General features: G+C 46.7%; 3 protein-coding genes, 1 non-coding gene and 1 pseudogene across 4 annotated transcripts; 3 read left to right on the top strand and 2 right to left on the bottom strand.

The window, feature by feature from the left end:
• Positions 1-1,239: 1,239 nt before the first annotated feature.
• LOC127771234 (uncharacterized) lies at positions 1,240-2,692 on the bottom strand (annotated as a pseudogene).
• Positions 2,693-3,382: 690 nt separating this feature from the next.
• On the top strand, positions 3,383-5,750 carry LOC127771236 (protein pxr-1). Its single transcript, XM_052297096.1, has 5 exons — positions 3,383-3,627; positions 3,900-4,001; positions 4,902-5,046; positions 5,134-5,180; positions 5,259-5,750. The coding sequence occupies exons 1-5, from the start codon at positions 3,532-3,534 to the stop codon at positions 5,472-5,474; spliced, it is 606 nt and encodes a 201-aa protein (XP_052153056.1). The 5' UTR covers positions 3,383-3,531; the 3' UTR covers positions 5,475-5,750.
• Positions 5,751-6,156: 406 nt separating this feature from the next.
• Positions 6,157-6,230, top strand: TRNAV-CAC (transfer RNA valine (anticodon CAC)). Its single transcript has one exon. It is a non-coding gene; the product is annotated as a tRNA-Val (tRNA).
• A 1,063-nt stretch (positions 6,231-7,293) lies between these two features.
• LOC127772141 (splicing factor U2AF-associated protein 2) lies at positions 7,294-12,634 on the bottom strand. The gene is made up of 13 exons (XM_052298130.1): positions 12,384-12,634; positions 11,569-11,697; positions 11,252-11,475; positions 10,665-10,874; positions 10,483-10,575; positions 10,335-10,373; positions 10,142-10,231; positions 9,956-10,058; positions 9,804-9,884; positions 9,267-9,343; positions 9,036-9,116; positions 8,016-8,107; positions 7,294-7,736 (listed from the first exon to the last, which is right to left on the bottom strand). The coding sequence occupies exons 1-13, from the start codon at positions 12,466-12,468 to the stop codon at positions 7,610-7,612; spliced, it is 1,431 nt and encodes a 476-aa protein (XP_052154090.1). The 5' UTR covers positions 12,469-12,634; the 3' UTR covers positions 7,294-7,609.
• A 3,005-nt stretch (positions 12,635-15,639) lies between these two features.
• LOC127769798 (uncharacterized) lies at positions 15,640-16,568 on the top strand. Its single transcript, XM_052295434.1, has one exon. It carries the CDS (start codon positions 15,757-15,759, stop codon positions 16,336-16,338), a length of 582 nt encoding a protein of 193 aa, XP_052151394.1. The 5' UTR covers positions 15,640-15,756; the 3' UTR covers positions 16,339-16,568.
• Positions 16,569-26,880: the final 10,312 nt, after the last annotated feature.

The raw sequence follows: 26,880 nt of genomic DNA, 5'->3' as shown, positions 1-26,880 counted from the left end.
TATATGTCTCAATCCCTCCTCTGAGAAGAATTGCACAAATTCCTCGAGAAAGATTAAATGCAAGCCTGGTGCTTGCGTTACAACTTACAAGTGTCCAATATTTGGGGTCTATGAAATCTCTGTACAAAAATCAGTACGGCTCTTTGGATGTCATATGAGGAAAGGACAGAAATTTTGGAGGAAAACAACATTCGGAGATAAACAAGGACCGAGAGATCATCTTTGAGCTTCGTAGAGGAGAAACTGGACAAGATATTAATGATTGTTTGCTCCCTTTTTTTCTGTTTGAAGCTAGCAAAGAGGATATTGCTACAGTAATTTGGAGAACAACTGCTACTTCGTTCCAAAGTTTTTTTTACTGTACTTCATTCCAAAGTTAATACGAGATATGATATATCCTAACACTACGAATCTAGATATATGTATGTTTAAATTAATATCTACATGGCATTTGACAGAAAAACACCTCACAAATCATGCGAATTCTGGACCATTGGATCGCTTTAAGATTCGTGTTGGCATATCTAACCCTAACCCCTCTCCCTCCCCCTTGTCATTCCAGGCCGCCGCCGCCTTCTCTTGCGCGTGCGCCGCCCCATGCGCCGCCGCCCCACGCGCCGCCGCCCGCCGTGCCGTCGCCCGGACTCGCCGGCTGGCCGGAAGGGGTCAACGGCGCCGGCTAGCCCCCCTCCTCTCCTCCCCTCCCCTCCCCTCCCCCCGGCCGGCCTCCTCCCCTACCCCCTCTTCCTCCCTTCCCAACGGACGGCGCGAGTTCCCCCGCCCCGCCGTCTTCCCTGTCTCCGGCGGCTCCCCGCCGCTGGATCCGCCGTTTGCCCCCGCCGCCGACACCGGCCCACCGCCCTCCTCCATCCCTGCGGCTTCGGCGCCGCCGCCGGCGCCTCGCCGCCCATCCTTGTCCACAGCCCACCGCCGGGCCGCCGCCTCCCACCGCCATCCCTCTAAGCCCGGTGATCCCCCACTCTTCCCCCTCCCCCCACCCCCTCCCACTCCCATCCCAACCTGGGACCCTAAACCCTAACTCCATTGCTTTCGTCGGGGTCGTCGGAGTTGGAGAAGGTGTCGCCGGAGCTAGAGGAGAAGAGCTAAGGTCACCGGAGCACGAATCGCGAAGCAAATCCCAAGGTCAGTAATCTGCATGATTTTGGCCTCAAAAATCATTCGACTGATAAATAGCCATTCCGTTAAATTAATAGTATTATGATATATTATATTTCGTACTATATATTAACTTATTTTAAATCATATACATTACCCAAATTGATATAATCTGGATATAGGGAAAAGTACACCGAAGGTCCCTCAATTTGTCATCGAGTTACAAAATCGTTCCCCAACAACAAAACATATATGACATCCCTCAACTTACAAAACCGTTCACTTTAGGTCCTTGTGTGGTTTTAACCCCGATTTTATCCGACGTGACGGCTGAGTCAGCGTGGGACCACGTTGGCCCCACATGTCAGGTTATCCACGTCACCCCTTTCTCTCTTCCCCTCTTCTCTCCCTTCCTCCCCTCTCTCTCTCACCTCTCTACGCAGGGGACAGGCTAGCCAGCGGGCGGGGAGGAGGGCGTCGGCGGCCGGCGACGGACGATGCGACGGCGGGGACGGCGGCAACGACGTCGTCCGCGGCCGGCCGCGGCGGCGTCGCCTCCGCCTGCGTCGGGAGCGGCAGCGGCCGCGAGCGCGCAGCGGGCGGGCGGGCGGCGGCGGGCGAGCCAGCCGCCGAATCTTCTCCTCTCCCTCCTCGCCCCGCCGACCTCCTCCCGACTCGCCGGCCTCCTCCCTTCTCCAGCGTCGCCACCGCCGCGTCGCCCATCGCCGGCCCGCGGGGAGGCTTGGGTGCGGCGGCGACGGCTTCGGGTCCTACGGCATGCCGGCGAGTCCATGACCACGCCGACAGTGCAGAACGCGGTGGCGAAGAAGCCCATGACCAGCTGCATCTCTATCACCAGCGCATACGTGACGGCACGGCCGCCGGCGGCGGCGTGCTTGTATGCGGCAACGTCTAGCAGTTGGCTTGGCGGCGGCGGGCGAGCGGTGGCGGGGCCCCTTCCTCAGGTAAAGTAGGCGTCGGCGCGGTCGGCGTCGCGGGTGGTCTCCCAGACGAGGCCCGCGTAGAGCGCGAGGGCGTCGCCGTCGCCGGGGTTGGCGACGATGGCGCGCTCCCAGTACTCCTGCGCCCTCGCCGCGTCTCCCTCCACCTCCTTGAGGAAGCTCGCGTAGTTGCCGAGCAGCAGCGGGTTCGCCGGGTCGGCTTGGATCATCCGCCGGTAGTACGCGTTGGCGTCGCGGCGGCCGTCGCCGCCGCCGTTGCACACCTTCCTCCCGCCGCCTCCTCCCCCGACGCCCTCCTCGACGACCGCCACGGACGCCGCGTCGCCCTCCCTCCCCCTTCTCATATCTGCGTCCAGCCCGGTGCTCATCAGCAACCGCCGCAGCGGCACGGCCGCCCCGTCCGACTGCTCGGGGCCCCTCCCGTCGGTACTATCCATGCCGTCGCCGCTCCTCCGCCGTCACCGGCCACTGACGCCCTACTCCACGGCTCCACGCCTGCGGCCTCTACTCCGCCAGCCTCCTCCCCACCCGGTGCGGTGGCCTGCTCCCGCGTCGCCTGTCGCCAGCCGCCGCACCTTCCCCTCTCCCTGCTTGCCCCGTCGACCTCGTCCCGACCCACCGGCCAGCTTGTGAGAGGAGAAAATTGAGAGAGAGAGAGAGGAAGTGAAAGGACACAGATTGAGTGACATTCCCCTGTGACATTCTCAGTGACATTGAGTCACTGATATGTGGGTCCAGATATGTGGGTTCCATATGTCAGTGACTCAATGTCACCGAGAATGTCACGGGGGAATGTCACCGAATCACAATCCGAAGTGGAAGGAGGGAAAAGAGATGATGACGTTGAGTGAAAAGGAGGGGAAAGACATGTGGGCTACGTGGGTCCCACGCTGACTCAGCCGCCACGTAGGCTAAAACCGGGTCAAAACCGTCTAGAGATCTTTTATGATCGGTTTTGATTAGTTAAGGGACGCGAGATATCTGGTTTTGTGGTTTGGGGATGATTTTGTATTTCGATGACAAATTGAGGGACCTTGGGTGTACTTTTTCCTCCGAATATAATTCCCCTTGCTTTTGCTCCAAATCACCAAATGCGGCCCGAACACTTTGGGCTGTTTGGCTGGGTAGCCCAAAGCTTATTCAGGCATCCATCTAGACACCCAAGGTCAATCCTAACCGTCCATCTCACATCGGACGGCAGCGCGCGGCTTTCCGCACGGCTGCAGTGGAGCCGTGTCCCCCATCGCATCGCATCCCCCTCCTCCGCCCCCACCTCTCCTTATCACCATCGCAATTCGCCGGCCATTACTCTCTCCACTTCCCCTCCTCTTCCTCCGCTCCCCAATCTGGTCTCGCCCTTCGCCGCGCGAGAGGAGAGAGAGAGAGAGCTCGCTCGCGCGCGCGAAGAATCGACGAGGAGGAGGAGGAGGAAGGGGAGAGGGGGAGAGGCGCCATGGGGAAGAACCAGGCGTACAAGGCGATGCAGCGGGCGCGGCTGGGCTCCTCGTCCGGCGCCCCGGGCGCCACCGACTCCCCCGAAGACGGCATGGTCGGTCCCCTTCCTTAGGCCTCACCTCACCTCACCTCCCTCCCTCGCAGATCTTTGGTCTCGTCTTCTTCCTCCTCCCCTAGATTTCCCCAAGGCCCCCCCATACTTGTATATCGATCGCTCGTTTCCTATTGAGATCTGTGATTAGGTGTAGGCTGCATCACCATGGAAATCTTGCTGCTAGGAGGGTAGTATTAGTTGTAGCTGGAGAAGATTTGAAAGAAAGAAAGAAAGAATAATCATGGGGCTTTTACTAACGAGGGCCGTCGCAGACGGACGGTTCATTTCATTCTCCAGAGTGGCATGCGGCGCGGTTGGCCAGCCTGAACAAGACGCACACCGTCACGTGGGAGGAGTTCAAGAAGAAGCAGAAGGTACACAAGTCCATCGCTTTGCTCGGTTTACTACTGTTAGCTTTGATCAGCTGGTTTATATTCTCTTGTTCTCCTTTTGTGTGCGCAAACCCGCGGACCATGGTAGTGCAAGATGTCCTCTTGTTGCTCCTACCATGTTGTAGTGTTGGTGATACTGATTGTTCATTTTCTGTGTGTTGATGCGCTGTATGATGGTCTGATGCAGGATGGTCGTTAGATAATGAAAGATATGATTAGTTGTTCTCTCCCAGATAACACTCTTAATGTGATGAGTAAATTTCATTGTATCCTTGTATGTATCTGCTAGTTGAATTTGGAACGCCGATTTTACCTTTCCTAGCACATGTAGCAGCGAATAAATTTCTGAATTGTATAATATTGGAAGATTTATCAACCTGAACCTCTGTAGCTCATTCAAGAAGCTTATTCTTGCCCCCATCAATGCATTAACAAAGTACATAGACTTTGTAGTTGTGGTTTACTGTTACAAACTTGAGCTAACATTTGGAGCAGAAGAGTTGGAGCACATGGTGTTACATGATCAGTTTTGTACTCATAAACCATCTCTAGGGAGCTTTCATATTTCCGTCTTATACTTGATTTGGTTCCTCGGCTAATGATATCAAATTGCATTTCTTTTATGTTTATTGGCCGTCAGGTGGTTATGGATGGCGCTTGCACTAATTCCGAAAGTCCAACCTATACCTTTCTGACATTGCTCAGGAATCAGGATTATTTTTTACAAATGAACTGTGGTTTTCTGCATGAACCCCCACAATATTGCAGCACATAATCCTAAGCCTTCTTGTACTTATGCAGAGATTGATTTGTGACTACAGCTGTTTATTATCAATACTTGTACAGTAGCTCATGCTGCTCTTTGGCTCTTTGCCCTAATAGGAAGACGAGTTAAAGAGGGGTGAAATGGAAGCTGACAAAGATAAAATGATGAGAGAATATAGGGCTCAACTGGATGCTGAAAGGGCACAAAAGCTAGCTCTTGGAAGAAACCACTCAAGGTCAAAGTCATCATCTTCTAAGAAAGGTGACCGTGTAATTAGCAGTTCAGTCGCCAGTTTCTTACATATGTTGTATTTCTCAAGTGTTTCTGCTGAATAAATTTTAAATACAGAGAAGAAGGATAAAGATGCAAAGAAACGGAGTAAAAAGAGGAGAAAGGTATACCCTTAACTTTAGGATATTTCGAAGTCAACTACAATAGATGAACTGATGAAATAAAACCGCTACAAATTCCAGCATAGAAGTTCATCAGAGTCAAGTTCCAGTTCATCGTCGGAATCATCAAGCAGTGATGATGAGGATAGGGATTCGAGAAAGTCCAGGTCACGGTCCAGATCGAAGAGGACAAAAAAGGATAAGAAGTACAGGTCAAGATCCAAGCACAGGGGCAGTGATAGTGAGGAGGAAGGACCTGTGCGGCTCTCTAAATTCTTTGGGAACCCAAAGAAATAGATGAATACCGGGAGGCCTGCAGCCAGAAGACCTCGTCGCATAATCTCTCTTGAGCTATGAATTGATGGTTGTAGACTGTATCATTAAGCTCTAATTACTGTGTTAAGGTGGGAAAAAACCGATTACTGTATTACATCTCAAGAATGTTAAATCAATTTGACGGTTCGGCATTTGAATATGAATTCATTGTAACATAGTAGTACGTGACAAGGGAGATATGCTGGCACTTAATAGCATCAAAAGTTTTTATTTGCATCGATTCATTTTGAATTAAAATACCGTTTGAATTGTCTCTGTTTCCTCTCTGAAGGCGCTAATGTCCCGATATTGCAGCAGTACAGGCTATTAGTGAGAAAACGGAAGAGTTCTACCTTTGCTTGATTTGAATTTCGAATCTCGGCTCACTGCCTGACCTAAACACGATTCACATATGTTCCATTGGTTTTGCAGTAACAACTGGTTAAATATATCAAAATAAATGTCAGACAAAACACAAGTTTCAAATGTTCCATTGGTTTGCAGTACCAACCGATTGACCGAGTAATGTTTTAGAGGTCACAGTAACGTCTTCCATTAATAAAGTAGTTAGAAAATATCACAAATGCAACACAAAAGTCTTAGAGGTCACAGTAACGTCTTTCATTAATAAGTAGGAATAAAATATCACAAATGTACCACAAAAGTCTGGGTGGTGTAGTTGGTTATCACGTTAGTCTCACACACTAAAGGTCCCCAGTTCGAACCTGGGCTCAGACATTTGCTTTTTATAATTTCAATTGTTCATAATTCGAATTTTTCTCTCCCTTTTTTCATCTTTTTTTAATTCCAAATCATTTTCCACTTTTGTTTTTTCATCTTTTTTTTAATTTCAAACAGTCATTTTCCACTTTTGCTTTTTATAATTTGAATTGTTTTTTTTTCACAATTTGAATTGTTCTCTCCCTTTTTTTTTCCTTTTTACAATTTTATAATTTCAATTGTTCATAATTCGAATTTTTCTCTCCCTTTTTTTCATCTTTTTTAATTTCAAACAGTCATTTTCCACTTTTGCTTTTTATAATTTCAATTTTTTTTTCACAATTTGAATTGTTCTCTCCCTTTTTTTTCTCCTTTTTACAATTGGAAACATTCATTTTTCACCTTTTCTTTTTATAGTTTGAATAATTATTTTTATTTTTTTCACAATTTTGAATTGTTCACATTTTTCCTTTTTACAATTTGAAGACATTCATTTTCAACTTTTGGTTTTTATAATTTCAATCATTTTTGTTTTTATTTTCTTACAGTTTGAATTGTTCTCTCCTTTTTCTCTTTTTACAATTTGAAACATTCATTTTTCACCTTTCCATTCTAGAATTTGGATCAATTTTTTCACTATTTGAATTGTTCTCCCCTTTTTTATATAGTTTGGAACTTTCATTTTTCACCTTTTTTTAACAATTTGAATGCTTTTATCAGGAGCATGAAAACATATTTTTGTCCATTTTTTGTTCTCTCCCACAATTGCAATACTTTCATTTTTGTTCTCCCTCTTCTCTTTACGATTAGCTCTTCTTCATTTAAAACAATTTTGAACGCTTTATCAGGGTCATGAAACACGTGGTTTTAATACATTTTTGACATCAAAACATGGTTTCGCAGCAACAATAAAATTAACTTGTGGTCTACAGAGGCAATGGACTGGCCGATTAGGCCCAGGCGCTAAGTCCAAATGCAAATGGTAAGGCAATGCATTTTTCTACAGAATTTTCTGACAAGTGATTGATATCATCAGTGTGGATTTATGCATACCAAGGAGGATAGCAAGTTGCTACAAGCCTAGAAGTAGAAGTTAATATGTCAAAACGAACATGTTAATCAGGAAAAAAAAGTTTAATCTATATAATGTACACGTACTGGTGGTGATAATAAATGCCTGCTCGAAGGTAAAACCCAGAAGCAGTTTTGATAAGATTAACATGGCAAATGGAAGATCCAACCTACGCAAAGAGCTAACTGTAAAACTCTGTACTCTCATGCTATCATCTAGCATTAATGATCGCCAGTTGATCGACCATCAGCTACAGAGCAATATTAAACGCCAGTTGATCGACCATCAGCTGCAGAGTAATATTAATCGCCAGTTTATCGACGTGCTAAGTGGACTCTTCTAACTCTTCTCCAAATCGATCGAGCCTTGACACCTCTGCATCATAATCACGGATCAGAGCATGGTTGATAGAACCGTCATCTTCACTCGCCTGGATTTGATTCCCACCAAACCTGCGAAGGAACAAATCAAGAACAATTGATAAAACGAATGATCCACAAATTCTAATTCTTCGATAGGTTGAAAAGCAAGCATGCACAATTCCAACACCCAAGAGTACTATCCTACTCAAAGCACTCACATTCAAACAAATAGTTTCTGTGAACATCTAAAATTGATATAACTGAGCATTTGGCAAACTCAAGGTTTATGCAGATTAAACACACTATTTTACTGGAACATCAACGCATCAGAAACCAAGGTGAGCTAACTGATATTATGTTGAAGCCTACCATCTTCCATTCATCTTATCTATGCATTTGATACCATCTTTCCGGTCTTTGAATTTCACCAAAATAACACCCTCTGGATGATTTTCACAGACCTGCAAGCAGAAACATGTGCGTTGAACGTAAGTGGGATGGTTGAAAAGGACAAAAACAATTTCCTGGTGGTTAGGACCAGTTCACTGAGTTTATAGATAGTCAACAATAATATGAAAACTTAAAAGGAATATTAACAGGATCCAGTTTTAGAGCCAAGTTAAATTTGTGATAAATGGAAGGCCCAGCCAACCCAAATTTCTGGCTAAGTTCAACTCAACCTTTTGTGATGGAAGTCCTACCAGGCCTGGAATGGTAACAGTAGCCCCATAGAGCAATGATCTCGAGTTATTTAAGAACCATAAGAGTTATTACATATACATGTGTTGGGCATTCAATTTGTTCCCTAGTGTAAGCAAGGTACTCCCTCCGTCCCAAAATATAAGCATTTCTAGCTAATGTCCAGATTCGTAGCTAGAAATGCTTATATTTTGGGACGGAGAGAGTACCATATAAGGATGGCCCCATGAAATCCGACGCACCGGCCCATGGCAAGGTTGATCACCTTAGTTACTCAGCATGCCTCACTCATCAATTGAGTAACCTTTTCCCATCCTTATTTTTGTAAGGCCTTTTAATGGAGAGCATTTCTCATGCCAGCAGCAGCCTTTCTGTAGAATGCAGATGCAATTACCTCCTATGCATTTAGTCATAGTGTTGTACAGAGGCTAAACTCCAAAAGTGATATAGGAAACCATATCAGAAACTGCAGCTAGGAACTACTGCATTCCATGTTGCTCCTGTACACATCAGGACTAGATGAAAAAGGAAGCAGCTAAAAGGAAGTCTGGTAAGCATTTGGAGTGGAATTACAAGAGAGTTATACATGCATAATGGATCCAAAACATGCTACACACAAGCAGTTCCATTTTACACTCCAGCTCTTGTATGATGGCAAGACAAACAAAGAAAGGCGAAGTTAATGATTACCTTGACATTATCAACTGGACCAAGCTTCATGCATTCTTCTCTAACATCTGCCTCAAGCTCGGGAAGAAGAGTTTCATCGGCCTGAAATGATCAAGATTTTCTTCCTCAATCCAAATAAAACATAAGAAGTTGCTATGCATAATGAAATCCATGGGACTAATCAAACAATTAAGAAATTGTATCAGAAGGGCACACTTCTGGCATACGTCAAAGCATGCTTCAGTTACTTACTCGCAATTCAGCAGGAGTGAACATATGCCTCAAAATAACTGTAGTTGGAATCGTCACCTTCTTGTCATCATGTCCACCTAATAGCAGAAAAGTGTTACAATACAAAGAAATAAAACAAGTTATATCATTCAAAGCTCATGTTCGGCTGATGATAAAATATTTTCCTTGCATGACTACCAAAGCATGTGCTCATTATACAATGGCATAATGCTTAATCAACATCCTGAATACAAAAAACAGTTTATGGTGTTCTGTAACATAATGTTCTGTGTCTCTCTTCAGTATTCCTTCATAAAATGAAAAGATTAAAAAAAATGATGCAAGCAAGCAGTGGGGATATAACCTTCCATTAGCAAATTAGAATTGGTAATAGGCTTCCAAGGCTCAGACAATAAGTTCATAATGAAGCATGAAAAACATTTTGCATAGACTACGATAGGGCTGCATCTACATCGAATATTGACAACCAAAACCCATCACATAGTGTAATTTGCAGCACATCACAATTTCAAAATAACCATAAAAAATAGAACTTACCCCATCCTAGAATTTTATCCTCAACTTTCTTGCTTTTCCTTTTCTTTTGCTTATCTGTCTTCTTAGAAATGAAAACATCACCTGAAGCAGATTGACAGCATCAGTAACATCTTCTGCGTAGCTTATCTGTTTCTGACAAATACTCTGCTTACCTTTCTGCTCAAATTTGGCCGGGCTAACAGACATTAGAGTCTTACCACCAGGGCGAAATGATGTCCCATCCAACAGTTGAATTGCTAGTGCTACAGAAGGCTCCTGAATAATAGAAAACCAAAGAACGCACATGATAACCGAGCATAACGAGAGCTTCTAATCAGATGAGCTTTACAAGGGACTACCTTGAGGTAGGTCACTAGCGCATCACCTTTCTTTCTGCCTGTTTCTCTGTCAGTATAGATTTTTACTCGGGGTTTTCTTGTCTCTGGGTCCTATGTCACCAAAAATTTAGATGTGAAATCATCAGAAGCGAAGAACAGTCTGCATCAGAATTCAAGGATAGAAGTTGCCTCTGCAACTCAAAAATAAATATACCTCCTTTATAATTCCACATTTGGAAAATACCTCCACAATCTGCAAAAGAAATTCACCATCAAAACCAGACACTATTTACATAATCATGAATGTGTTAAATAGGTCATTCAAAGCATACAAAGTGCTTTTAAAGATATAAGCAACTTACCTCCTCAGCTGTGACATCATCAGGCAAACCAGTAACGTAGACATGTGTGTTAACTTTGAGATCAAACCAACTATCTGGAGGTTTGTTAGCTTCCTACATATATAAAAAGAAAGTTAACAGTTTCAAAGAATTAGCTTATGGAAAACTAGTCAAGCACTTAGACAAAAATTACTTGTATATACCTTTTTATCGGCTGGCTTCTCAGAAGACTTCCGCTTCTTATCTGCTCTCTTTTCTACCTTTGTTGGTTCTTTGATTTCAATTTCGGCAGAAACATTGTTTTCTTCTAATGTGGTTGAACCAGCAATATCTGGTGCTTGGAAAACTTCTTCCTCATGTGCAAAAGTCATGTCTTCAACTTCATAGTTGTCATTTTTGCCTTCTAGGTCATCCTGCGAAAGAAACAGTAGAAATCATATTAACTTTCAAATGTTGATGACACAAGAAATTAGATTAACTTATAAATACTTGTAAGCAAGATTATTAAACAGGACGAAGAAGGGAAAGCATTTATATCCTGAAAGGAAGCACACTCCTCCTGCAATATGGATTCTTTTTAAAAATTATCTACGCTATAGCACAAGCATTGACAGTATTAACACTAGAAGCAACCAAGAAGAAACAAATGTGACTCCCTGATGAACCACAATTTACAGTATTAATTAGAACAAAACACAATATCTAATTAATATCTCAGGCAAAATCAGAACTACCAAAAACAAAAGTCATGAGTAAATGAACCTAAGAACAGGAGGTTGGAAGCACTCACTTGAGGAACCCATGCCCTCAGGACACGATCCCACTTGTAAACAGTACCATCATCATCAGTAAATTCGTCCTCGCCATCTGGTGGGGTTGCTGGCCGGTCATCAGGATCATCGGCTCCATGTTCTTGGTTTACGTCGTTATCTGCAGCCTTGTCTGTCGAGGCTTCCACCTCTGCCTCAGCTTCTATAACCTCCTTTTGAAATTTATCGAAATCATCTTCAATTCCTGGGGCATCAGAAAGATTAAAGAAAATGTCAGGAGATCACGTGAAGTGTATTCTGTATTATTTCCTTAAAACAGAAGGTAGAAATCAGTAACCTTCATCAGGTTGATCCTTTTTTGTGACCACCGCAAGTAGGTCAGGAATCGACGACAATGGCATCCATTCACTCCTCCCTTCTGCCCAGAGCATTGAGCTCTCACTGATGTACCCATTAGCAAAATGTTCTGCAGATGGAGCAAAATTCCACATGTACAGATCACAACAAAGATAGGAAATGAAACATTATTCCAGATTAATCAAGGTCATCTTTAGAAGGAAAAACAAGAGTAAGAGGTTAACTGCGACAATATATTGCCACACAAACGTGAACAATTTATTGCATGACCTTAACCCTAGCTCCAACAATCTGCCTCAACGAACAGCTCCTCCGATATGCACCTACTGCCTCTGCCCAGCTTCCGAGTAAAAAACTATACGGAATAGTGGTGACCACGCAACCGACAGAAAAAACAACTAACTGGTTTTCCCGTGATATGACAAACACACACCACATATCACCTCAAATATCAGACTCGATACTGTTGATCAGCTACTAACAACATTACACCCAAATCCATGGGAACATCCATTCACAGCTCAAAACGGTAAACCACCATCTCATTGTAACACGCCCCAATCCAACAGTACCCGAAGCTAGGATTCGCCTCGCCTTACTACATGTTCAACATCATGACTAATAGTCGATAATACACACAGCGAACGCCAGACAAGGGCTAGGGGGGCCTTGCAGATTGGAGCAAAGGCTCCGAAAGTTTCTAGAGATTCTACGAGAAGGTGGGGGCACGCCCCCATTCGCACTAGTCGATAGGGCGGAAAAGGGTGGGTGTCCAGGGGAGGAAGAGGAGGATACCTCGCAGCTCGGAGAGCGCGTAGGGGCCGACGTACTCCTGGTTCGGGCCGAGCACGTACCAGCCCACCTCGTCGCCGCCCTCCATGGATCCCCCCCACGCGGGAGAATGGGGGCTGGGCGGAGGGAGTCCTGCTTCGTCGGCGCCGCCGCTCACCGGCGCGAGGTTGTGTACGACGCGGCGGCCGGAGAGGCGGAAGAGGGGGAATTTGGGGGCGCGGTTTGGAGGCTGGGGTTTCCAGAATGATCCGAGACCAGGGTCGGTTTTGCGGCTTCTGCCCTCCGAGGGAAAGCCGCTGTCCGTCCGATGAAGAGTTCACGGTCGAGATCGGTTCGATCTTGCATATCTGAAGCGATTGAACACTTCCTGGCAGCAGTTTTACTTAAACTTTGCTGGCTTTTTACAGATTTCTTCTTAATGCTAATTTACATGATTTATTTTGTGAAAAAATGTTTTAGAGTTGCGGACCTAAGATTGGGCCAGGCGTTGGGGCAGCCCCACTGCTTAATAGGCCAACAAGAGAATTGCATGATGAAATATATGGATAAAGTTCACTCGACGTCCCTTACTATAGGTTGAGTTTCACTTGCATCCCTCCGTAAAACCGGGTATAATAGTATCTCCCAACTTTTAAAACCAATATAAATCGAGAGCCTCGGCAATATTACCAGCAGTTTTGGGCTTTTGGTTGACGTAGCGCTTATGTGGCACTAAATTAGAAAGAAAATACAGTGGCCCCACATGTTAGTGAAACATTTCATCACTTCCTCCTTCTATGCCCTTCTCCGAATGAAGAGTCAGCGTCTCAGTGATGGTGGATCCTGGCAAGCTCAATCTCGACAGTCTGTTTGCGGGAGGTGGCAACGATAGTGGGTGGTTGTAGAGGAGGGGGCTCCGGTGGTCCTTGGTGGCGAAGGAGGAGAGGACGAAGGCGATGAAGAGGGACATAATAGAGGGAGGCGAGGGAGCAGGCAGGAGCTCGAACTCCCCAGTCTCTCCGCGGAAGGCAGCAACGGCGGTGGGCGCCTGCGGAGGATGGGGCCATGGCTATCCACTGCGGCAAAGAAGGAGAGGACAAAGGTGAGGGAGAGGGCAGTTTGTGCCGCGTTGTTGTCGAGTTCGAACTACACCACCTCGTCGTTGAGGTTGACTAGCATCACTAGATTCAGGCGAGCAAACGTCCTTGCCAAGGTTGATGCTCCAACGTCTCCCCTCAAATCCCTCCTCTCATATTCAAATAAGGGTGCACGGCTTGGCGGTGCTACTCCTCCGACAACCATAACCATCAAAGTCGAAACCCAACAAGAGTGACGATGTTTGCACCACCAATGAACCAAATTTACATTAGTTTTGGTAGTTAGGGGATGCTCTACACCCGGTTTGCGGTTTAGGGATGCGAATGAAACTAGACCATAGTTAAGGAATCGAAAGTGAATTGCACATATCTACATGGGCTTCGACAGTTGACACCCAGGCCGCAGGCCACAGCTAAACCCACATGCTTCCATTTGATAAGACGCAAGAAGCTTTTTGTTTACTAAGGGTGTGTTTAGTTCACGCTAAAATTGGAAGTTTGGTTGAAATTGGAACGATGTGACGGAAAAGTTGGAAGTTTATGTGTGTAGGAAAATTTTGATGTGATGGAAAAGTTGGAAGTTTGAAAAAAAAAGTTTGGAACTAAACCATGCCTAAACCCATGTGCAGTCAACGGTTAAAGCGTTAAAAATTTCTTGAAACCGACCATACAGAGCAATCGACTTGATAATTGAGATATTTTCATATCTGAGACGATAGTTCTGAAATATTTTAGTTGGTAGATAAATCTCATAGACAACAGAGTAGAGGTGCCAATTGGAAAGTTGATATACTAGCTACAAAGATTTTTGACAAGGTAGCAACTCCTATACGTCGAAGTCCCTATACTGAAAAGTTGCTACTTATAACTTGTTTGGTTTTTCACATGACACTTTGCTTTCTATGTATGAATATAACTATCAAAAACTTTTCATATTTGTTGTAGCTGCGGCATAACTTGCTTCCTTAACAACATGAATTGTGTATTGTACAATTATAACATCTTTTAATGTGGAGAACTTACAAGACCATGCAGGCTTCTTATAACCATAAAGGAGCTCAGAGAATTACGAAATCATTCATAAGAAAGAGGGAAAAAAAGAAAGCTGAACTGTAAATTATTCTCTTTACTCCGAATTAGTGAGATTAGCCCATGGTCTGAATGAAACCGTCTTCTAAGTCGTACACCCTCTACTCCGCATGATAAGAAACTATAGTTTTGTATTAAATCAAATTTCTTTAATTTTGGTTAAATTTATAGAAAAACAATTAACATCTATAAAACCAAACAAATACACTATCCATATTCCTTGGTAGATACTGATGTATTTTCTATAAACTTAATTCATGTTAGAAAAGATTGACTTAAGAAAAAATTAAAGCATTTTATAATATGTAATAGAGTATTATGAAACATATATAGGGAGTAGAATTGATAGTGGATAATATTGTAATCAAGGAAAGAAAAAACAGCGAACTGATGCATGCCATATTATTGCTTGGCATAGAAGTATCTTCATTTCAGTTCGTTGTTTTTTTTTATTATTCTTGGAATCTCCTCTTCGAGTATCATCATTGAAGTATTTAAATCTGCCCACTAGACATGCCCTTGAATAGGCCGCCATTCAGAGGAAAAGCACGGGCTCAAATTATTGCCCCGTTTCTAAAAATCAAAATGCCCGTTCACTTTGTTTTTTTGCGGGGAGGAAAAAAAATGCACACTCTCTAGTCACTTTGCTATCAAGAAACGAAAAAACTCGTGCACTTCCACCGTAAGCTCAAAGTCACTCGTACCATGCCATGACTTTCACGAGACCCTTTTTTATATTCACGAGATTTTTAAATGGCATTTCACAGGCAACATTTAAATTTCCGCATAATCCGGGAAGTACGAGGAACCAGATGAGCAGAGCCGTGAAAAAAACCGAAAAGCTAGCAAGTAGCAACGGGAAGATGCTTCCAGCTTTGTTACCGACAAGTGGACCCCACGAGAAGATGGGCCCATCCAGCCTGGCTTCGTCCGCAACGGCCGGCTCGTCCCCCCTCTCTCTCTCTCTCCCCGCGCGCGCTTTTCCCACTAGCCGTTGGTGCTCCGCCCCGCGCCTTCGTCGTCTCCCTCCCTCCCGTTCCTCCTCAACCTCGAACGGTCGGATTCCTCCGCGCATTTAAAGCTTCACCGCCTCCTCCACCGCTCCACACTTCACTCCCCACTACGATCTCCTCTCCTCCTCGCAATCCACACACGCACAAGCGCCTCCGCCTCCTCACCTCCTCGGTCGCAGTCAGCAGCAGCAGAAGCAGATGGGTGGCCTCTCCGTGATCGCGCCGCCGGCGGGCGACTCGGCGTCCCCGGCGCACCGCCGCGCGCGCCGCGCGTTCCTGGTGTCGAACTACATGATCCTCGGCGCGGCGTCCGGGTGCGGCTTCCTCACGCTCTCGCTCCGCCTCGTGCCCTCCGTCGACGGCTTCCTCCTCATCCTCCTCCACGCGATCACCGTCGCCGCCGCCGTCGCCGGGTGCGCCGTCATCGCGGCGCCCGACCCGCCGAGGGGGCGGGTCTACACCACCCACATGGCAGGGACCGTCTTCGTCTCCATCCTCCAGGGCGCCGCCGCCGTTCTCACCTTCTCCCGCACCTCGGACTTCCTCGCCGACGGCCTCAAGTCCTACGTCCGCGAGGAGGACGGCGCCGTCATCCTGAGGATGATCGGCGGGCTCGGCGTGGCCATCTTCTGCCTCGAGTGGATCGCGCTCGCCCTCGCCTTCGTGCTGAGGTACTACGCCTACGTCGACAGGGAGTGCGGCGGCAACCCGCTGCGCCGCAGCGCCAAGGTCGGCGGCGAGGACGGCGCCGGCACCTGGCCATGGCCTTTTCAGGTGTGATCCATCCAAGAATGGACTTCTGCGAGACAAGTAGCGGGTGTTTGAGAAGGAAGAAGAACTGAGAACTGTGAGTTCTTGGAAGAAAAAAAAATAGTGGTACTGTTTGATGCATTACTGCATCTTGGGATGGGATATTATTCGTTCATTGGGTTAGATCTGTATTACTGTTATATGATGATTATGTTGTAATGCAGCTGTTGTGCATCTATATTATGTGAAATTACAGTTCATCGATCCCCTTCATGATCTAGAATCGAGACTCGGATATTAGTGCTGAACAAAATCTGCTGTCCTTGTCATCACTCATCAGTTATCACTTGTCAGTAGTGTGTTTGAGACTAACTTTCTGAGATTCACACTGTATGCATTCTGTGGATACATGTATGATCCCTGAAGTGATCATTCACTGCTGCTTTATTTTTCTTGCGGGTTTGTTCAGATTTTGTGACCATAAACAGGCAGGTTTTGGTACACAAATCCTCCCCATCTCCCATTCCCCCCCCCCCCACCCCCTCCCACAACAAATTGGGGGATTGCAATGGTGATTTCAGAGTTCTTAATTAGATTTGTAGATGTGAATGAAGTCTTCTCCAATAAATATCAGAAAATAACTCTTAACGATAAAATGTTTCTTCACCCTAAACAGAAACAGAATTCGCTCCCAACCTCCTGATCCCTTTCCTCGCATGAGTATTGGGAGCGTTCCCCTATAGTGAAGAGCAAAAATGATTAGAAGTCATATTGGGTATCTGTTGATGATGCTGATCCAAAAATTAGACTCACAATAATCTTGAATTATGGCCATCCAATGAGAACTGTAATAGAAAAGCACCCATTCTCCAAATCTGACATAGCTTTTCTTGAGATTGTTATTTCTGCTGGTGGCAGATGCAACGGCTGGAATAATAAAATCCGTTAGGAGTTTGTTATGCATGCACGAGAGATGTGGCGAGCTGCAGATGGTGGCGACCGCGATAGGCGTGCGTTGTGGGCGTGAGTTTTGCGCGGCTTGCGTAGCGTTGAGTCCAGGAGTTCCGGATTGTGGGATGACACGATTTAGGCCTAGGATTCTCTTTCTGTTTTAGAGTATAAGTAGATTTCCATTTTGTACAATTCAGTTGAATGAGAAAACCCCCAGAAAATCGCCCACAAAGCTATCGCGTTTCGTTGTTTCTCTAGAACTCTCCATTTCTTGTTCTCTGTTCTTCTCGTTTCCTTGCCGGATTTAACACAGTGCGCGCACAAGGTGTTCCACATTGGTTCTTGGCCAACAGCTTTGGGTCTAGACAGGGAAATTTTAGGGGCAGGTTTAGATATCTACAGGCTTGTTTTAGACTAAAATCCCAAAAATTGATTTCAAGAACCTGTAATGGTATCTCTTGCCTCTTCGTGATGCTCTAAAGGCCCTAGTTAAGCAAACTAAAAGGAGAATCGGTCACGAGTTCATGTGACATCTTGAACCACCCATCAACACCCAGCACAATGGGTCAAATGACTGAGCTATCTCGATTGCCAATTTGACATTCGGCAAACCCGGGCAGAGGCAGACCTCAAATTACCCAGCAGCCACGGCAAGTCGGCAACCACTCTGTCCTACTCAATGTCACTGTTTGGAATAACTCACTGTCCTGTGCACACTCCACCATACTTCCTCCGTCCCAAAAAAAAAAAGCAAACCCTAGATTTCCGTGCCAACGTTTGACTGTCCGTCTTATATGAATTTTTTTTATAATTAGTATTTTCATTGCTGTTAGATGATAAAACATGATTAATATTTTACGCGTGACTTATCTTTTTAATTTTTTTAAATAATACGAATGGTCAAACGTTGGATACGGAAATCAGGGTTTAACGGAGGGAGTAAGCAAGAGAGGCAAATTCGCTAAAACTTTCCTTGTTTGACAAACCGTGCTAGCACTACCGTTAAACTTGCCGCGAAAACCGTCGATAAAAGATCGCTCTGGTCACCGTGGACTAGCGCATCCGCCCGCGAGAATTTACGTCTTGGATTACGTGCGCTGCATGGCACCAAATCGCGCGATGGGGTCTCTCTCGCTTGATTAAAATTTAAAACACCACCAAGTTTCGGCCGAGCCGGCGTCCGTGACCACGACTGGGCTCCGTGGAGTCGGACTAGTAAACGGCGTGGCCCGCCGCTCGCGCGCGCGCGATTGACACGCTCACCTCGCTCCCGCACCTCGTCACACCAACCGACCGGTGTGTGTCGCTAGCTCGCTCCATGATTGGGGAATCGGTTCGCTGAGAAACGGCCGTGGCAACGGCGGGATAGGATCATAGGAAATATAGGATAGGATGTGACCAAGCACATGGTCAGCGTCAGCGTCCGGCGCGACATCAGCAGATGAATAAACGCCATCTCCGTCCAGATAGTGGCCGGTCACTCCCATAAGGACTAGAGGACTACTCCCTCCATCTCAAAAAAAAAAAAAAAAAGTAAACCCTGTGTTTCCGTGCCCAACTTTAACTGTTCGTTTTATATGAAATTTTTTTATAATTTGTATTTTCATTGTTGTTAGATGATAAAATATGATTAATATTTTATGGGTGACTTGTTTTTTTATTTTTTTCATAATTTTTTCAAATAAGACGGACGGTCAAACGTTGGGTACGGAAATCAGGGTTTGTCTTTTTTTTTTGGACGGATGGAGTACGGAGTAGGAGTAGTTATTTGTAATGCGTGTGTATAAGATAGTGATCTCCACTTGGTGATAAAACTATGATCTGCGGTGGTTAGCAAGTACTTTACTAAGTAATTTAACTTCGAGCATGCATGACACACCGAAACCGCTGGTGTGTAAATAAAAAGGAATCGCTGAAATGGTTCTTGAATCACATGTTTTTTTTTAAGTATCTGTGGAATTTACTCGATCAACGCCAACAGCGACGCCTCATCCTCTTTCTTCGGGAGTTCCATGAACTTTATCGGCAACTAGCTAGATACGTTGGCATTGAGAGCGAAGCTCATGAGGATGAGTGAGTTTAGAGAAAGATCAGAGTGATTCAAAGGCCTAATGATAAGTGACAGTTATGGGAGGGTGGCACATGGTGGTGATGGCGTCGTCTGAACTGCGGAGGCGAGAAAGGTGATGGAGCCCGGTAATGGGTGGAGGAACAAGATCGTGGCGGAAGATGATAGTAGGCACGTAACACGTTATAATTGGATTTAAACGCGGGAGGATAAGACGAGGATCGGACATCGGAGGATGAAATGAGAGCGCAATGGCAACAAAAGGCAAAAAGGTGGTGGATGCCTAGATGGCTAGCGGAAGAACAAAGTGGTGAGATAGAAAGGTGTTGAAAGAGAGGGTTACAGGCCGAACTATGGCTAGCTAGGCCGGCATGACCGAATGTCGAACGAACTAGGGGCAGCGGTGATAAAAATGGTGGGAAATAAGTCTTCAAATAATTATCGTTACCCTTTTCTTCCCACGGAAACGAGACGGAAACAATAACATTGGAAAATATCAATAACGGGATCATCACAATAAAGACAGAAACAATGTATCACAATGGCAAGTTACTGTCATGCTTTACTTGAAGACTTCGTAATGAAATTATAGCTTCAACATTGACATCACACTGATAATTAACACACAAGGGTCATGAATAAGTTTTTTCTTATTCTGGCAAGTTGTGGGTAATATACAAAATAATTTCTTTATTTAGGAAAGTTCTAATGAAAATGAGATATGCCGTTAAAACGGTGAGAAAAAAAAGCTAACTATCGTTTCCTTTTCATTACCAGATAATATAAAATCAAAATAAACAGCTGGTACAAAACTAAAACGATAGCCAGTACTATCCAAAAATTCCATACTGTTTCCACACCTACGTATAAAGGCCCACGCGTACAAAGAAAAGTGTTCGGTGGCGGTGTCAGGTTGTGAGTTACAGTCTGTGCGTACCGATTTATCGTAATATATTTTCTCCATTTTAAAATATAAATGATTTTGATTAGACATGTGTCTCATCTAATCAAAATACCTAATATTTTAAGATGATGGAGTTGTCACTTAGAACCGAATACAACACTATATAGTACAATGTATCATACATGTCTTCTATGTAGATTTTTTAGTCCAAAAAATAAGAACCTAAGACCAAGACCGTATCATAACCCTATTAAGGTTTGTAGTACTACAAAATATCACCATTATTACGGCGCTATCGTTTCGTTTATTTGGGGAATAAGCCAAACGTCATATTTACAAACGAAAAGTAATTTATGAATAAAACTTTTATATGTATGTTCTTAGCGTTCTAAAAGCAAAGGTTAAAAAATGAACTTCGATAAAAATAACCTTAAAATTAGCTTCAAATTTAATCAAATTTTGGCTGATAAGTATAAGCGAAAAGATAAGCATAACCTGGTAGATCCTTATGAAGTTGATTGCTTGTGATTGCTGCTGCAGCGTTGCAGCTATGCTGCAGCAGCAGCAACCAACAAGCCGTTGTTCTCTGCAGCAGTGTGCACATTCAAAACATAATAGTTGTTGTAGTCTTGTAGGATTTTGGGTTGCAGCCGATCGGCTGGGCTAGACAGCTGCAGCCCAAAACGCTGTACCCAGTTGAACCGATCAGCCCGTATATTCTACCAGGTTTGTAGAAGGAGTAAAGAGATATGGGCCATTGGATCTTTGTCCGGAATGAAGGGGGTAAAATGGTGCGACCCCGTGAAAATTCCATCATGTAAGGCCATCCACACTGTGCGTGCGTAGCGTTCGGCCAACCCGAGATTATCTCCAGCTCGGCTTGGAGCGTGACCCAACGAGGTTCGCGTAGCCAAAATTGAGCACGCGTTCTTCGTCATAAAAGCTGCCGAGCGATGCGGGAAAGAACAATGCGACCGCGCCGCTATGGGGGTTGTGGCCTCACGCTTGGTGGCCTCGTGCGACGCCGGAGAGAGCTGTATCGTGCTGGAGAAGGAACCTCCTCGTCGGAGAGAGCTGCTACCGTGCTGGAGAAGGAACCTCCTCGTCGGAGAGAGCTGCTACCGTGCTGGAGAGGGAACCTCGTCGGTGCCCCTGCTTGTCGTTCTCTCCGCGCCGCTAAGCTCGTCTCTCCAAACTGCGACGGAGAGGGACGTCACACCAGCGCCGGTAGAGAGAAGGGCGAGGCCGCCGCGGGCTGTCACACCCCAATCTGGCACCGCCATACAACGGCACCTGACAGGAGCGTGTCATAGGAAAAAACGGCGCGAACCGCTTCCTACGAAACCGCGATCTCGGTACCAGTCCCAAGACATAGCGCTGGTACCCACGGTGACAAATATGAATCATTGCAATCCTTAAAATAAATAGAGGACTTATTTACCTTAACTTAGGTTGCAGCTCAGAACAGCCCGAGAATGCAACCGACGACACGGACGAGGAAACACCAACAACAGCAGCAGCAGCGGAACCAACGAACTAACACCCAACACCACAGGCGACGGCTAGGAACCAGGACGAAACCCTAATCTTCACTTCACTTCATCTTCACTTCAAGGCGGAGGAACTATATATATTTATATAGAGCAAGGGTGAGTACTTTCGTACTTAGCAAGTCACGGGAACTTAGGTGTTTAGTGCAAGCTTGGAAGAGAGGCAAGGTTGTTTTGCAAATCCTTTGTTTGAAATCATTTTTGAAATCACTAAGTGATTTATTTCTTTTTAAGTTTGGGTTGAAAAGGTGACTTGCGTCTCGATTCGACTTAAGAGATGCTTTTCAACAACTCAAATGGTAATGTACTGACCCCCGGGGTCAGATCATTACTTATCGGCTCCCAGAGCCACTTCACTTGATTAGGCGGCTCCCAAAGCCTTTTTCATTTTCTCGGACTCCCAGAGTCCAGCTGCCCAGCAGCATAACAATCCGCTTCCACTCGGGAAAGCCTAGTCTATGATGCCCGTAGACATCCCGAATCACACAGATTCGTTTCTGACCACTCAGGTCATCCATCTGCCACATAGGCTGATTCTGGTTACGATTCCCAAACCACAACAACTTTTCACAAAGCACACGCAAACAAATCTACGCAACGGGAACCACCTCACATCCGCCCATGACCGTGGGCACGGCTGTTCGAACAGTTAGTTAACCTCTGCAGAGGGGTACACTTTACCCACAAGACACGAACTTACTCTAGACACTGGCCGGTGTCAGAGGTTCGCGACAAAGCCTTTCCCAAGCCGACCTAGGGTTACCTCATGCCACATAGAAGGATCAAATCCTCACGTAAGTATAGGCCATTTTAGGCATTCACAAATCAATTCCAACCACCTTGATCGGTAAGTGAGCAAGCTTCTTGTCCTTGCCTTACCAGGAACCCGGTTTGTCCGACCCCGCCCCGGCGTTCCCAACTATTGGCATGCGAGGTTTCCCTGAACCGACTAGTTACTTAGCCAGGGTGTCCCATTCCACCTTGTGGTTGCACTTTGATTATGCTCGATGAGTTTCCCACAGGAATCGGTCCTTATATGCGAATACGGGACAACGCCACGTAGGCACGGCTCCCGCATCGCGAGTTTTCGCAATTCATTTTATTTTCAAACACACCGACACCACATGTCGGGTTTTCAAGGCTTCACAAACCCATTTTCCAAGTTTTCGACAATCAACGGTGTATGTGGGATATTTGGTATGCGCGCTCAGAGAGCACAAATACCGAAGTACCACAAGGGTGGAGCGACAAGGAATCAGGGTAGTACAGCCTACAGGAATTAGTGCGACTACTGGGTAGGTCTGTCGGTTTGGCACGCAAACCGAGGCCAAGCAAGTTAAGTGTGTGATTCTAATAATGAAAGTTGCAAACAAAATAATAATGATTTTCAAATTATAGGAGCAATTGATCAAAGGGTGACTTGCCTTGCTCAAGGTCTTCACGAAGCTTCACGAATCTTCGAGAAAACCCGCGATTGACGGAAATCCGGTAACCGCAACTATACGCAAACAATTAAAAACCTACACAAGACCCAAAATAAATGTCCTATTTAGACTAAATAATAGTGCCATTAGATATATCTCAATTTTACGGAATTACTGGATGTGGAACGGAGTCAATCGGATGAACGGTTGAGAAGATATGGATTTTCTATGGATTAAGGAATTTCTATCTAAAGGAAAAAAGGATTTAATAATTTATTAAACCCTTTTTGGAAACAAATTGGAGGAGGGAGAGATATCAGACTTCCTCGGGGCGGCTAGGGCGCGGCCCAAGGGGTTTATATGGCTCGGCCGGCTATTGGGCCGGGCACGGCCATGGTGAGGCGGCCCATTAGGGCGCGCGGAAGAGAGAGGGGGCGGTCCGGTGGACCGAGTGCACCTCACAGGGTCCCGGGTGGGGCCCGCTTGTCGGAGACGCGGCTCACGGAGGGATGGGCGCACGCAAGGCGGCGCGAGGGTTTGGCGGACGCGGCTCACGGCTTGAGCACCGGGTGGACCAAGAGATGGCGGGCCCACGCGCAGCCGCTAGGGCTCTCCGTGGACCAGGCGCACGAAAGATGGGACGGAGGGAGGCGGCTGACCGGTCTTTTGACCCGGTTGCGGCTGAGCTGGCGCCGACGTGGCGCCTTCGTGGTTGCCACGCGGGCTGGCGGGAGGAAGAAGAAGGAGGCCGGCCAAGATGGACGGCGGGCGGCGGGGGTCTCACCGGAGCACGGCGCGACGGTCTTCGGCCAAGGGAGAGCACACCGGAGTGAAGAGGGGCGTGATAGGAGGCGAGCCAGCGGCTTGGATTCGCCGGAGGAAGATCGACGGTGGCGGATTGCTACGGCGGCGGCTGGCGGCGAGCAAAAGGGGAAAATCCACCGGAGCAATGGGAGTTCGATTCGGCGGAGTGGGAGCATATCTAGGACTCAGGGGACCCGTTTCTGGCGTTGGATGGGGCGGAAGAGCAACGAGGAGGGCCGACGATGAGCGGCGGCCTCCGGGAGCGGGCGGCAACGGCAGCGAGCCTACAGCGAGCGGCGGCGAGGCTTGGGGCGGCGCCAGCTTGCTATAGGGGCACTACTCGAGCTACTACCCAAATCTAAGGAGGGAGGTGGAGCGAGGGAGGGAAACGGGGAGATGCACTACCGTGCTGTGGCGGGCGCAGGACGGTAACCGATGGCGCGGGGTGAGCTCTCCGGCCTTGGGCCAGGGAAGGGGAAGAAGAGGTGCCCGGAGTCCTTGTCTCGCGTCCCCGCACGCACCGGTCTCCCTGGTGCTTCGGCGACGGACGGCGAGGGCGACTGCAGGGTAGGGGCGACAATGGCGCGACAACGTGGAGAGTGAAGCGGGAGGGGTTGAGAGGAGGGGCTCGGCTGCGGTTTTATAGGCACGGGAAGTCGGTTTTGGGGGAGGAAACCGACTTAGGTGGTCAAGGGAGCTCGGGTGGCGCGGCGCTTGCGGTCAAGGAGCGGCAAGAGGTGGTCACGGGCGGCCGGGCTGAGAGGGAAAAAGCAAAAAGGGGAGGGGAAAGGAGCTCGGCTCCTTGCCGATTTGGGCGAGCAGAGGGAGGAGGGAGAGCGCGTGAGAGAGGGGAGCCGAGGCTCTGCCTCCACGTCTTTGACGCACGCGTGCGAAGGTGGAGCGAGTGGCAGGGCGGCAGAGCGGGCGCAGGCATGGCCAGGGCGGACGGCGACCGGGCGGTCAGCCACCACGACGCGCGGGAGAGGGCCAAAATCGAATAGCGGTGGCGGAAGGGTTCAAACCGTGGTAGCGGGAACCGGCGGGCGGCGGCGAAAATCGAATGGCGGCGACGGGAGGTTGACGCCGGGAGAGAAGAGAGAGAGAGACAGAGAGGGAGAGAGCGGCGCTCCTTCTCGGCTCGGCTGCATGCAACGCACGTGCGAGGGGTGCGGGTTGAGAGGGGGAGATGGGCCGAGGGGAGGGGATCCGGCCCATCCAAAATTATGAGGACGCAAAATAGACTTTTACAGAGAAGACATATTTGGAGAGAATTCGAGTTGGGGGTTTGGATTTGGATTTCGAATTGGATGCTTGGTCTTAGGGACACAAGGTGGAGTCAAGGAAGGAACTCAAATGGGAATCGGGAACAGGTATTTCGCAAGGATTTCAAGAGAGGATTTGAATTTCGGGATTTGATTTGGAGTCTTGAATTGGAAAAGGAATTTTGAGGAGGATGATTTTGATGGTGATGAGAGGGATCGAGGACGGATTTAAATTGAGATATTGGCACAACTTTAGACTCAGCACTCAAAGAACGGAAATTTTTGCAATTAGGATTTTACTGAATTAGTTTTTAACGTCTCACGAAAAGCGGAGCGTTACATGGGCCTACCATGGAGCCTCCGTCAGCATTGCTGTCGAGCTGCCGCCACCTTCCCCATTGCCGCCGCCTGAGTCCATGAGCCACGGGCCAGATCTAGAGAGTTCGATGGAAGGAGAGGCTGGAGGCGGGGAAGAGACGGCGAAGGGAGAGGTTGGAGGCGGGGAGGGGACGACGGAGGGAGAGGTCGGAGGCGACAGCCGCCACTAGCTATTGAGTTGGGCTCGAGCAGCATCCGAGATTGAGAAGCGCCGACGGGGAAGGGGAACAGCGGAGAGGAGGGAGAGCTACGCTGGCAGTCAGGGGAAGTGGAGCTGTGCCGGTGCTGGTGGGGGAAGGCAAGGAGACAGGCCGGCCTGAGGAGATGAAGGGCACAACCTGGGGAAGAAAGGGAGGCCAGCGCACTGTGGGAGATTAGAATTTGTCATGTGTGGCTTCATTCACTTTTCTTGTCTAGGTGGAGCATATAGTCACATGAAATAAACCCGACACATTGCTAATGCCCTTACCACACCTAAATATATAGGCCTGTTTGGATTAGGGACTAAAATATTAGTCCCTGTTACATCAAATGTTTGACACTAATTAGAAGTATTAAATGTAGACTAATGACAAAACCCATTCCATAAGTCTGGACTAATTCGTGAGACGAATCTATTAAGCCTAATTAATCTATGATTAGCCTATGTGATGCTACAGTGAACATGTGCTAATTATGGATTAATTAGGTTTAAAAAATTTATCTCGTGAATTAGCTCTCACTTATACAATTAATTTTATTATTAGACTATATTTAATACTTATAATTAGTATCAAATATCCGATTTGACGGGACTAAATTTTTAGTCCCTATCCAAACACCACCATAGGGTGCGACCGTCGATTGGTCGATTGCACGGCCCACGGCATAGTAGGATGCCCAGCCCCGTTTAGTTCCCAAAAGGTTTTTCCCAAAAACATCACATCGAATCTTTGGATACATGCATAGAGCATTAAATAAAGATTAAAAGAAAAACTAATTGCACAGTTAGGGAGGAAATCGCGAGACAAATCTTTTGAGTCTAATTAGTCCATGATTAGCCATAAGCTACAGTAATCCACATGTGCTAATGGCGGATTAATTAGGCTCAGAAGATTCGTCTCTCGGTTTTCATGCGAGTTATGAAATTAGTTTTTTCATTCGTGTCCGAAAACCCCTTCCGACATCCGGTCAAACGTCCGATGTGACACCAAAAAATTTTCATTTCGCGAACTAAGGGCCCCTTTGATTT

This window comes from Oryza glaberrima, chromosome 4 (assembly GCF_000147395.1).
Source record: "Oryza glaberrima chromosome 4, OglaRS2, whole genome shotgun sequence".
Classification (NCBI taxonomy): domain Eukaryota; kingdom Viridiplantae; phylum Streptophyta; class Magnoliopsida; order Poales; family Poaceae; genus Oryza; species Oryza glaberrima.
This window is presented reverse-complemented; position numbering and strand designations above follow the sequence as displayed.